The 13527-nt window shown below is 39.9% G+C and overlaps 1 protein-coding gene across 5 annotated transcripts; it reads left to right on the plus strand.

The window, feature by feature from the left end:
* Positions 1–232: 232 nt before the first annotated feature.
* LOC112288544 (uncharacterized) lies at positions 233–7775 on the plus strand. 5 transcript variants are annotated; one of them, XM_024532821.3, is made up of 7 exons: positions 233–729; positions 1460–1935; positions 2357–3597; positions 3787–4644; positions 4807–6896; positions 7034–7124; positions 7295–7775. In XM_024532821.3, the coding sequence occupies exons 3-5, from the start codon at positions 2521–2523 to the stop codon at positions 6886–6888; spliced, it is 4017 nt and encodes a 1338-aa protein (XP_024388589.1). In that variant the 5' UTR covers positions 233–729; positions 1460–1935; positions 2357–2520; the 3' UTR covers positions 6889–6896; positions 7034–7124; positions 7295–7775. The 5 variants fall into 5 exon arrangements, with proteins under 5 accessions (XP_024388589.1, XP_024388581.1, XP_024388615.1 ...); XM_024532813.3 differs by having other exon boundaries at positions 233–620; XM_024532847.3 differs by having other exon boundaries at positions 233–496.
* Positions 7776–13527: the final 5752 nt, after the last annotated feature.

Below are 13527 nucleotides of genomic sequence, written 5' to 3' on the forward strand. Positions count from 1 at the left end.
GTCTCTATATCGACAGGTGCAGTGAGATTTTACCCATTGGGTTCCATGGAGCGGGGTGAGATCTGCAGCAATCTCGACGTTGTTGTGAATTGGTGATTTTGCTCACCAGACGAGTGCTGCTGCTGCTGCTGCTGCTGCTGCTGTTGCGACGGATGTAGCTATTTGTCTGTGAATGATAGACTGTTGCAAAGGGGGGGGGGGGGGAGATGAAGGTTGTCTGATTGCATGACTTGTGTGACGGAAGGGAGGCTGACATCGTCACGGACCAAGGCCGGGGCAGCAGACCTGGGATTGTGGGGCCCTGTCCAGAGTGGGCTTTGCAGAGCTACATGTGCCTCGCAACCGTCTCCCTAGGCACGACGTTGTGCCTACCCCTCACCTCAGTTCACGTCACGGATCCTCGATTATAACACCCCTTCGCACTTTTAACGCGGATATAACCCTATCTCATGTGCGATGAAACGCAGATTTTCCCCCACCCCTTGGGTTCTGCGAGGTTCGTCCACCCTCATGCACATTGTCGCAAAATTTATCGGCTCTCCATTGCATTGTTCAAAACATTGCTGGGTCGTGACCGTGTCAGCAGCGTTGTGAAGGCTCAAAAATCCTCGCTGTCTTTGGTATCCATTCAACCGATTCTGAGCCCCATAGATCCACCTGAATGCGCTCTCTGTCTGTGTGTCTGTCTGTCTCTCTCGTTCAACGCTTCGAAACTCGACTTATATTCGTGTATGATCCACATTCGCCAAGCGATTGTCAACTCATTCTTTGCTACGATTGTACTTGATGAGATCTAATCGCCTAAGCGCGACTCTGGTGGCTGCCCTTATAATTTAGTTTCTGTTAGTAGCTGTGTCTGACTTTGTCTAAGCCATGTCTCACGTTGGAGGGAAACTTAACTGTTAACTTTGCTCGAAAAGACTGGAAGCACTGATCACGTGCTCTGTTGGAATGATGGTTTGTGAGTCTCAACCATGAAGATCAGTTGATGTGTGTAGAAATTTCTGAATAGAGGGCTAACTTTCTTGGTGAGGTTCATGAGAAAAAGATTAAGAAATGGGACGTTTCTCACCCCTAACCGAGCAACACTTTTGGGTAGTTATCGTGATGTGTTGCGGAGAATTCCTTTCTTGAGGTGTTCTGACGTTGATTTGAAGTTACGAAGCACCGCGCTGATCTGAGTGTCGTCGAAGCCGGTGGCTGGGGTGTCTTGGATAGTGCCTGTAATGTAAAGCTCTTTATGCAGAGATTGCTTCACGAATACTGTGTGACTTTCTGCAGCAAGAGTATCGTTTTCACACTTGATTCGCTTCTGGCATTGCAATAGGGGAGCTCGTAGCCAAAAAAATGTAATGGTAGCTTCATGCCGGCTATGTCATCTGTAAGCATTTTGTTGGCAAGTGAATCTCATGATTGTCACTATTCTCAGGTGACTTATATCTCCTCCTTGTCTCTACAGATCATTGCATCTCACGTTCGGTGGAAACCCTCTCCTCCGGTACATTCGATGAATTCGGAGTCTACATTTCGCTGTTCTAGCACCACGAGCCCCTCGAGATTGTACAATAATTTCAACCTCAGTGCTAAAGCGCAAGCAATCGACATTGTCCGGACGAGTGGATTGTTGTCGTTGACGTAAGAGACACCCAACCAGACTTTGAGGGAGTACTTCTCGAAGTAACCCCAGCTGTACGCAATTCTGCTTTGATGTTGATCTCCGGAGAGTTTTCGACTCTCAGATTCTAGCATCGGCCTTCGAGACCACAATACTATGCCTGGCTTGTTTTTCCGAAGGGTTTCATGTTGTCTTCATAACCAGCTCCAGCGGAGGAGAGGAGTTGCAACAGGAGGGGATTGTTTGCATCTGAGGTTCTAAACACGAATTTCAGCTCCTCTCGTGACGCTAGTGATGATTTGGGGCACCATTTGCTTGAGGTGTGGACTATGCAAACTCGTTATCTGTTGATATGAGCGCTTAAAAAAATGAATTCTGATTTTGCAAGGTTTCTTGATCGACCTCATGGACACTGTTTAGAAGCAATGTTCTCAATGCAGCCATTGTTGGCTCACATCCCTGCTTTCGCTTGCAATAAACTCTTTCTTATGCGAGCGACTAAATGCTCGTTTGAGTACTGTTCACGAATCTCCCTTTGTTTTCCAGAACGGTCTAGATCGATTCCTTTGGTTCAAAGTCATTGAAATTAGCTGCATGCAAGCTGGACAATAAGTCTTGAGGCCAGATTGAGAGCTTATGATGATGAGGAATGAAAAATGCAACACTTTCCCTGTTGATAACCTCTTCGTGCCTACGGAGCTCCTAATCCTCCTGAGAAATTTTTCGTGTGCACTTTTCCAGTGATGCAGTCGTCGTGCGCGAAGGAACCTGTGAATTGCTGGTCGGTGTCATCTGCGTTGGATATGGAGAAGATAAAGAATCTAAACCAATGTTAGGGTCTCTTGTCAGCGCAGAAAAGATCAACCTTTCACTGAGGAGTTGTAACCTCTCGAAGCGCTCAAGGTATGGATAGGCCAAATCAAGCGATGCTCTTGTTTACGATGCTGCTGGTCTTGGGACCATGCAGTGTGGTTGGACTCAGAAGCGACATGGCTGCTCTCCTGGCATTCAAAAAGGGGATAGTCATCGAAACTCCAGGGCTGTTGGCGGATTGGGTGGAGTCGGATACCTCTCCCTGCAAGTGGTTCGGCGTGCAGTGTAATCTATACAACGAAGTTGTTCAGCTCTCTCTACCGAATGTCGTCAGGGCTGGAACCATATCTGCACAGCTCTTCACCATCTCTTCCTTGCAGCACCTAGACCTAAACTCTAACCAACTAACAGGCTCATTGCCTCTCTCTTTCTTTAGCCTTGTCAATTTAGATTATATCGACTTAAGCTATAACGCCATCTCAGGTTCCCTTCCTCCTGAGATACACAACCTGAAGAAGCTTCGGGTGTTAAATCTGAGCAGCAACTCATTCTCTGGTTTCATTCCTCAACAGATTGGTGGTTTGGTTTCCCTTGACCACCTCGACCTCAGCACCAACTCTTTCTCTAATGTTGTTCCTCCTCAAGTTGCAGACCTTGTGAACCTGCAGTACCTGGATCTTAGCAGCAACGCTCTCTCAGGGGAGATTCCAGCCATGTCGTCTTTATCAAAGCTTCAGCGCCTTGATGTTAGTGGGAATCTGTTCGCTGGTTATATTTCCCCCTTGCTGTCCAGTCTGTCCAACTTATCTTACGTAGACTTGAGTAACAATTCCCTCACCGGCACCATTCCTATTGAAATATGGAACATGAGATCGTTGGTTGAGCTGGACCTTGGAGCTAACCCTCTAACGGGGAGCCTTCCGAAGGAGATTGGGAACTTGGTCAATTTGCGCAGCATATTCTTGGGCTCTAGCAAACTCACAGGAACCATTCCTTCAGAAATTTCGTTGCTGGTTAACTTACAGAAGCTTGATCTAGGCGGGAGCACGTTGTCTGGGCCCATACCCGACTCCATTGGAAACTTGAAGAATTTGGTGACATTGAACCTGCCGAGCGCTGGCTTGAATGGCTCCATTCCTGCATCTCTGGGCGGTTGCCAAAAACTTCAGGTCCTCTCACTTGTGCATGATTCCTTTTTGCGTCATGTTTTACTCACCGGATCGTCGCCCTCGAATTTGTATTCAGTACTTGGAAATGGATCCCTGGGGTGACGAAGCAGGGATTTGAAAGTAAGCTCTGCTAGAAAAGCTTGTGCAGCTATTAGAGACTGATTATTGGGTGTTTTGTGTGTATTGTAGGTTATTGATCTTGCCTTCAACTCACTAACTGGCCCAATTCCTGACGAGCTTGCTGCTCTTGAGAATGTCCTCTCTATTTCACTGGAGGGAAACCAGCTGACCGGTCCTCTACCAGCATGGTTCAGCAACTGGAGAAACGTCTCCTCTCTTCTTCTGGGAACAAACCGCTTTACTGGAACCATCCCTCCTCAGCTTGGAAATTGCCCAAACCTGAAGAACCTTGCTCTGGACAACAACCTCTTGTCAGGTCCTATCCCTGCCGAGCTTTGCAATGCTCCTGTGTTGGAGAGCATCTCATTGAATGTCAACAACTTAAAGGGGGATATCACCAGCACTTTTGCGGCTTGCAAAACTGTACAAGAAATCGACGTGAGCTCAAACCAGCTGTCTGGGCCAATACCCACGTATTTTGCTGCTCTTCCCGATTTGATCATACTCTCGTTGACTGGGAACTTGTTCTCTGGTAATTTGCCCGATCAGCTATGGAGCTCAACGACACTGCTTCAAATTCAAGTGGGGTCCAACAATCTCACTGGGACCCTCTCTGCGTTGGTTGGACAGCTCATCTCTCTCCAATTTTTAGTCCTGGATAAGAACGGATTCGTGGGGCCTATCCCCCCAGAAATCGGACAATTATCCAACCTGACCGTCTTCTCTGCACAAGGCAACCGATTCAGCGGAAATATTCCTGTTGAAATTTGCAAGTGCGCCCAGCTGACGACTCTCAACCTTGGCAGCAACGCATTAACCGGCAACATCCCACACCAGATCGGGGAGCTTGTCAATCTTGACTACCTGGTTCTGTCGCACAACCAGCTCACAGGCAACATTCCCGTCGAGCTTTGTGATGATTTTCAGGTAATCTCAAATTAATGTCGGTTCTTTCTTCTCTTTCTCTGTTTTGCTTAGTTGCTGATGTTGAGACATGGAACAGAGTTGTGCGGATGTAGGTAATGTTTTGCTCTTGGGTTTATGTCGAACTTGTCGATTTTGAATACCATGTTTTGTTGATCTGCCCAGGTGGTTCCCATGCCCACTTCCGCTTTTGTTCAACATCACGGCACGTTGGACCTCTCATGGAACAAGCTCAACGGAAGCATCCCACCCGCTCTCGCTCAGTGTCAAATGCTCGTGGAGCTGCTCTTGGCGGGTAACCAGTTTACAGGGACCATACCTGCAGTGTTTTCTGGGCTCACGAATCTCACAACTTTAGATCTCTCAAGCAATTTTCTCAGCGGCACCATTCCACCCCAGTTGGGCGATTCTCAAACCATCCAGGGACTGAATTTGGCCTTCAACAATCTCACAGGCCACATCCCTGAAGACCTCGGCAACATTGCCAGCCTTGTGAAACTAAATCTAACAGGAAACAACCTCACTGGGCCGATCCCTGCAACCATCGGTAACTTGACGGGCATGTCTCACTTGGACGTGAGTGGTAACCAGCTCAGTGGCGACATACCGGCAGCTTTGGCTAATCTCGTGTCAATCGTGGGCTTGAACGTGGCGAGAAATCGTTTGACAGGCAGCATTGCCGGGCTGCTATCGGAGAGCACAGTGTGGCACCAAGTACAATATCTGAATCTGAGCTTCAACACTTTATCAGGATCTCTACCTGTTGAAATTGGAAACCTAACGGGTTTATCCATCCTTGATCTTCGAGAGAATGCTTTCACAGGGCACATTCCGGGCGCTGTCTCGGGGTTGACACAGCTGAGCTACTTGGACCTCTCATATAACCAGCTGGTGGGGTTATTTCCTGCTGAGCTTTGCACACTGAAGGAGATTAAGTTTCTCAATATGTCGTATAATCAGATTGGAGGGCTCGTTCCGCACACTGGCAGTTGCATAAACTTTACGGCATCATCCTTCATTTCAAATGCGAGGAGCATTTGTGGAGAAGTGGTGAGAACGGAGTGTCCAGCAGAGATCCGACACGCGAAATCATCAGGAGGACTAAGCACAGGAGCCATTCTGGGACTCACAATTGGCTGCACCATAACTTTCTTGAGTGTGGTTTTTGTGTTCCTGAGGTGGCGTCTGCTCAAACAAGAAGCCATCGCGAAGACGAAGGATCTGGAGAGAATGAAGCTGACTATGGTCATGGAGGCTGGGGCGTGCATGGTAATTCCAAAGTCGAAGGAGCCTCTGAGCATCAATGTGGCCATGTTCGAGCAGCCTCTGCTGCGCCTCACATTAGCCGATATTCTCCTCGCGACGAACAACTTCTGCAAGACGAACATCATCGGTGACGGAGGCTTTGGCACAGTGTACAAAGCAGTTTTGCCAGACACCAAGAGGATCGTTGCCATTAAGAAACTGGGTGCGTCTCGTAGCCAAGGCAACCGGGAGTTTCTTGCGGAGATGGAGACATTGGGCAAAGTGAAGCATAGAAACTTGGTACCATTGCTCGGGTACTGCTCTTTCGGAGAGGAGAAGCTGCTTGTGTACGAGTACATGGTGAATGGAAGCCTAGACCTATATCTTCGAAACAGAGCTGATGCGGTTGAGCATCTTGACTGGGCCAAGCGTTTTAAGATAGCCATGGGCTCAGCGAGAGGTTTGAACTTCCTTCACCACGGCTTCATTCCGCACATTATTCACAGAGACATCAAAGCGAGCAACGTTCTTCTCGACGCCGACTTTGAGCCCCGAGTTGCAGACTTTGGCCTCGCAAGGTTGATTAGTGCTTACGAGACCCATGTGAGCACGAGTCTGGCAGGCACCTGTGGGTACATTCCTCCAGAATACGGGCAGAGTTGGCGGTCCACCACGCGAGGAGATGTATACAGTTACGGAGTGATACTTCTGGAGCTACTCACTGGGAAGGAACCCACTGGGTCTGATGTTAAGGATTACCATGAGGGCGGCAACTTGGTGCAATGGGCTCGGCAGATGATCAAAGCTGGAAACGCAGCCGATGTGTTGGATCCCATTGTGTCAGATGGGCCGTGGAAGTGCAAAATGCTCAAAGTGTTGCATATTGCGAACATGTGCACTGCGGAGGATCCTGTCAAGCGGCCCAGCATGCTGCAAGTGGTGAAACTCTTAAAGGACGTCGAGATGTCATCACAGCTTTCTACACACGACGATGCTCAGTAATCGGCAAGGTACTTTATACCCAGGCATTGCTTTGTAGCCAGCATTATGCACACTGTCTGCTCAAGAAGAAGAAGAAGAGTTTCGGTGGTCTAGCTTGCAGTATATCATCACGTTGGGGATACTGATGCAGTTTCACAAACAACAGTGATGCAGATAAATCCACTCATGCCCAGTTCAAGCTCGTCGTGACACCCTACGCTGATCTCAAACTCACATCGATGTTGTTTACACGACAGGTAATTTTTTTCTTCTCACTTCCAACTCATCAAACCTCAAAAATTGAATTTTTTTTACAAAAAAAAAAAAAAAAAAAAAAAAAACCATCGTGATCTCTTTCCTCAGCTGAAACAAGTTTCACGTACCGCAAAAGTCATCGCTGAACACGAATTAGTGCAACTATGCGCAGGCATTTAAAGACCTCACAGGGTGGGGGAACCTCAACTCGAATTTCTTCAGCAACAGACCAGACTCGCGAATCTCAAACTCCATGTCACTAATTAGGTAGGATGTAAACCATTCTTAAGGTTAGTTCAAGGCAACCTTGCACTCCTCTTCATTACTATAACACAGCCCATTCCCCGAGCAATGTATCATACATAGTAGAATATTCTAGATAGTTAGTTAGCTAGTTGTCGAAGCTTCATCCGATTGCTTGTCAACATTCTTGCGCTGCTCATCGTTACCATGGTGTTGAGGAGTCAGTCCCACCGACACCCACATTCTTGCCTTATCTTAGTCCAGTTCTTGTGGCACTATTGCAGCTACTGTGTCTCCTTTGTCTGCACACTACAAAATTCCACATTAGCATTATTGATATCACCCATGTGAGTCAATTTGCATGATGTTCAAATTCACCTTGAATGCCTCGCACTTTTATCATGTTTCAACTTCATCTTCTGATCGGGCACTCTTGTACTAAACTGTATCACCACCTGTTTTGGCTCTGTTTCACTGGTTTGGTTACCCATGCTGATTTGCACAACATTGATATTGTGATTGAAGAAACTCGACTGTTTACACGGTGAAAGAGAATATGGTATTATTGATGCCACTGTTTGTAAGGAGTTCTGAGGTCATTGATGGACTTATTCATTGTTCCTACTTTGTTTCGTATACTACCCATGTTGAGGTTTTTTTCTAGGTGATGTGGGTAGCCAGCTTCATGTTTGCACTGGCATCTGTCATCACTTTTTCTTTTTGTCTTTTTTCTGCCGTTTGAAGATTGAAATTTTAATTCTGGTTTTGTTGTGTTGAGAAAAATAATGAATAACTAGGTTCAAGATTATGACAGATTTTATACCTCTCTCAAGGTGTATAAAACCAGCATATTTGCAAAATCATTTTTTAAAATTTTTAATGTATATTCTATCCCACAAAACCAAATATAAGATTATTTATAATAATATTAAGAAAATTGAAAAGTATCAAACTTACAAATTGAAAGAAAAAGGACATAATCTACTTGGAAATTAGCAATTCTATTATTTTTTAATTTAATGTTGAGCTCATAGCACCAATATTGCATAATTGCACCCATTAATTTGCTTTTAGTATGTATGTAGATTTTGGAATTTAACTAAATTATTAACTCACCAAATTTTACTTCAATCCAACCAAAAAATTAAATAAAATCTTAAAAACCTACAATGACCTTCAAACTACTAATTAATAATACTTCAATCTACTTAAATTCTAATAAATTTTCACTTGTCTAACCAATTGAACTCAAATTCAAGGCACAAACTTACTACACAAACTTGCAAAAACTAACAAAATTATAATCATATTTTTGCTATGAAATTCACATAATTATCCAAAAAAATAAACTTTACTTTATTTTTTAAAACCAAAGTTATCCAAATCCATTTCTAACTTTGTATGGCTCTTACAAAGTCATTATTCACTCGAAATACTTAAAATTAATGGTCCTACAGTCTTTCTTAAATTTTCTCTTTAACTCTACTCTTCAATCAAACAAAGAAATCTAGATATACCATAAGATTGTGCTTTTATGCCTAGGGATTTAGTTTTGATCATGGTTTACAATCTACCCTTCTTAGATATTGATTCAAGGTTTTTATAGATGATTTTTGTTGAAAAATATGTTTTATTTTTATCTAAAGATGCATATAGTGTTAATTTTTCTAATCTATTTTTATTTTGCCTTGTTTATAGCCTTATAGAAGTCTTTTGGAATAAAATAAAAAAATTATATAATTTTTCTACTTCCTCATATTTTTTACCTTTGATTTCTAAAATTAAAATTTTAACTAAATTTCCAATTAAGTTTTCATGTGATATGGATATATTTTATTCTTTTATCAAATAGTCATATTACAACATAATAAAATACACATATGCACAAATGTTTATAAAGAAGTTATTAATTTAGAAATATGAAGCATCATGTTTTATGTTATTTAGCATTTAGATAATCATTAAATACAAAAATATCTTAGATGAGCTCAAAAAAATTGTATTGCAATAATAGTTGGCATAAGCTTTTGACTTGTAACATTGCTCAATTCAACAATTACACAATTAATTTCAAAAATGACCATAATTTCTTTGTGTTGCAAACAACTTTCTAAAAAATAATAAAAATATATAGTGAAATAGAACTGGTCTATTTCAAATGTCCAAGATTCTTCTAATCTAAAGCAACAAGAAATCTCATCACAAGGTAGGACAAACTAGACCAAAATAAAACTGAATACAACTAAACAAAATGGAACACGAAAGATAAAATTGAACAACCAAAATTAGAACAAAATAGAACAAAAAAAATTGTATTAAGAAAAAGGATCTAAAACCATATTTGACTAGATATCCCAAAAGGCCCTAATCAGTCCTATTTATACTTTGTTCTACTACCGTAGACTTTTTAGTATATTCCTAGATGATAGACCTCACTTAGATAACTATCTTAAACTCTGTTTAGAAGGTTCTATGGAAGATCCTATATAGATAATATCCTAAGTCTTTTCTAGAAGGTTTTATGGTGGATCCCATCTAAATAACATCCCTAAATTCTTTTTAGAATATTCTATGTTGGATCCTATTTGATCCACTAACCTAATCCTAATTCTAGAAACTTCTATAACTTTTGAAATATGATTCTAATTATCTATTTCTATGTGTTAATAATACAAATATCTTATCTATACTCAATTACAATTAATCTTCTTCCACTAATGTGAAACTTCCTTGTTTTGCTCTTGATCATATCTCCAAATTGTCTTTTGGCAATGAGTGAGGTTTTGTGCAAATACCCACATTACATCATGGATAGGATAATCTTTTCAAAGAACTTTGTACTAAAGTTGTGGACGTCCATTGCCATGACAAAAGTAGCAATGCTCTAAAATATTGTCCACTTCATACTCTTATTGGTCATCAACTACAATTGATAGTGGTGGTGGTTAATGTCGATTTGGGAAGCACTTTGGCTTGGTATAAAATTCTTTCAATTAAAAAATATGAAAGATTAAATGGACCTAAATATGTGGCAAAGTCCAAGGTAATATGAAATATTAGAAATTACTACAAAAATGTAAAAAAGTCTAAGGCTTGAAGGTGCTAATTTACAGATTTGGGTTGATGTAGCAAGTGGTAAGTTGGCATTGGAGAATAATACTTGATCATCTTCTTGAAAGGTCTTGTGTTGTCAATGGTTATCTATATACTTCTTTTGTCAATTCTCTATGGTAAAGAGGTGGTGTCGTGCCTCTTGTAAGGCTATTATAAGTTGTTGTATAAATTCTTATATTGTCAGATTGGTGTTGATGGAACAATAGAGAGTTGCTCGTGTAATCGAATATTGACTAGTATTAAGAAAAAATGGTGAATGACTGGTACTTGCTTGAATACTATTATTGTAAGTAAATTCCAAAGACATCAAATATTCATTTCAATTATTATGATGAACCACTACAAATACCTATAACATATCTTCCAAGGTATAATTTACATGCTTTGTTTGTCCATTTGTTTGGAGATAGAAGGCTGTAGACATGACAAATTATGTATCTAATAGCTTAAACAAGGCTTCTCAAAAACTTCTTGTGAAGCATGGATCTTGATCTGAAACAATGATATGAAGTAATTCATAGTGATAAAAGATAGTATCAAAGAAGACTCGTGCTAATGTTGAGGCATCAATATTTGAGGGCATCGTGGCCAAGTAAAGTTGCTTTGAGAATTGATCCATAAAGACAATAATTACGATATGATTATGAAGCATTTATAGCAAATACATAATAAGATCTGTAGTCACCTACTTCGAATATGCTGTAGATAGCGAGATTGGTTGTAATAGTCTAGAAGACATTACATTGTATACATTATTATATTGACATGACTTGCAAGAGCATACAAAAGCTCAAACATCATAATTCAAACCTATCCAAAATCATATTCTTAAGATTTATTCTAAATTTTTTACTTGGCTCAAATATCTAGATATTAGAATGTCATGTCTTTCTTAAAATATGTGCATCTAGAATATAGCATTATATCAAGGACAAAAATTTCAAAGAAGAAAATCCTCAATACACTCTTGTGTCACTGAAAAGAATTAGAAAATCACTCAAAGATGATATATTATTGAATTAAAATAGCTATTTTCAAAACAAAAAGATTAGAAAGTCTTAAAACAAGACTAAGGACTAAAAAGGCATTGATAAGAATGAAGAAGGCTTCACTCTTCCCTCCATATATACTCTCTAATTAGAAGCTACATAGCAATATTCTATAGGACCTCCAATATGTGTTGACTTTACTAGCCACATGTCTTAACTTACAAGACAAATTATCTATGTATGCGTCACATAGTTAGCTTGTTCCACAAGCTACTATAAGGAGTTAACTTGTTTTATAAGCTACCCACATGTAGTTAACTTATTGGCCAAGTTTTTAACCTACAAATACATCTAAAGTCAAAACCACATTTATAAAGCTTCTAGGAAGCTTTTCTATAAGACTTTATGAAATTAATCTATATTTATCTACTTCTACCTAATCATATAAGTAACTATTGATGTAAATGTATATATCTGTGACATTATTTTCCTTTCTAGAGACAAGTTCTATAAAAAGCGGTTATCATCTTTCATGGATCTTGCAATTCTTTATCTTGGTTTTGATAGATGTTGATGATGAAAGGCCTCAATCTTCTTTTTTGCATTTACAAGATTCTTTATTAGCTTCCATGTATATTTGATAATATCATATCCGTTGTCGTGTTTTGATTCGGCTACTATATGAAAATAATTTAACTATGTACTTAATATATAATTTACCAAGTAACATAGTAAGAGCCATGTTAATAGATTTTAATTGGTTGTAGAATATAATTTGATTATTACTTTGAGAAGAGGTTGATTAAAAAGATTACTATAGAATTTGTATAACTTTAATTTTCTTTTGAATGTGGCTTTTAAGATTGGTTTTAGTTGATAGTAACTTCTAAATATTTAGAGTCATCTTTGTTAGACATTGGTGACCTTTGAAAACTTATTTGGGTTCTTTTATTTGATGTTTAGAGCATAAATTATGTAAATATTATAAAAAAAAAAGGATTGAAGAAGGATTTTGGTAGCAAAGGGAATAATTAAGGCACCAATATAGATGAATGGAGATGAATGATGAAAATTTCCATTCCTATTGGTCAAAAATCATGACCAATAGGCTTTGAGGAGGCTGTCCGAGGCCATATTAGGGATTAGGATTAGTTATTCAAGGCGTTCGAGCTTTGAAGGCTAGGATCAATAAGTTTAGGTTTTTGGCTATGGTTTTGGTGCAAATTTTGTATGGTTTGGAGTTTATATGAAGGAGATACAAGCGCTCAAAGTTAAGGTATTGATTTAGGAGCTATTGTCACTCTTTTTAGCATAACGCACGCGTATAGATAGCAATCAAGGATTGGCGATTGCAACTAGAGAGATCTTTTTTGCGGCTACACTTTTCACATATTTCTTATTGGATTCTAAGTTGGAATAAAGGAGTTATTGGATTTTGAAGTGAGTGCATGCAATTTAAGGGTAGTAAGTGATCCGATTTACTAGTGGTTGTGTCTTGAGCTATATCTTGAGCAATTTGATAAGGTTTTGGCTCAAAATTTCAGGAAATGTGTAATTTCATGTAAGTAAACTTTGAGCATAAGTTTTATGACATTTGAATATTGGATTCTTGAGATATTAACAAAATAGTACTCAGGTGCTTGTAAATTAGGGTTTAGAGCATCTGCTAGGGTTTCTTAGGTGCCAGAAGATTGGGAGTGAATTTGCAATTGGTTTTTTTGTGGTAAAAGTTAAGGGTGAATTCTACCTATCTTATAAAGTTTAGACAAACAAAATGGTTAGATCAAGAGTTATGAATTTCTAAAGTTTGGAAAAAAAAAACCTTTTGTGGCAAAAATATGTTTTGAAGGGATTTTGTTATATTTGAGTTTTATGCAAAATAAAGGATTTTTAGAAGCTAAAATAAGATTCATATAAAGGTTTAAGCTACACTCTCTATAGCTAGTTTCAAGGGTCTCTAGTTTCTTTGTCTTTTGGCAATAGCCATTCCAGTTTCTCTTTCAATATACATACTAGTTTATTTATATTTTGTTACCTTTCTTTGAGTGAAGGCTTACTT

This window comes from Physcomitrium patens, chromosome 1 (genome assembly GCF_059467195.1).
Source record: "Physcomitrium patens ecotype Gransden chromosome 1, ASM5946719v1, whole genome shotgun sequence".
NCBI classification, from domain to species: Eukaryota; Viridiplantae; Streptophyta; class Bryopsida; order Funariales; family Funariaceae; genus Physcomitrium; species Physcomitrium patens.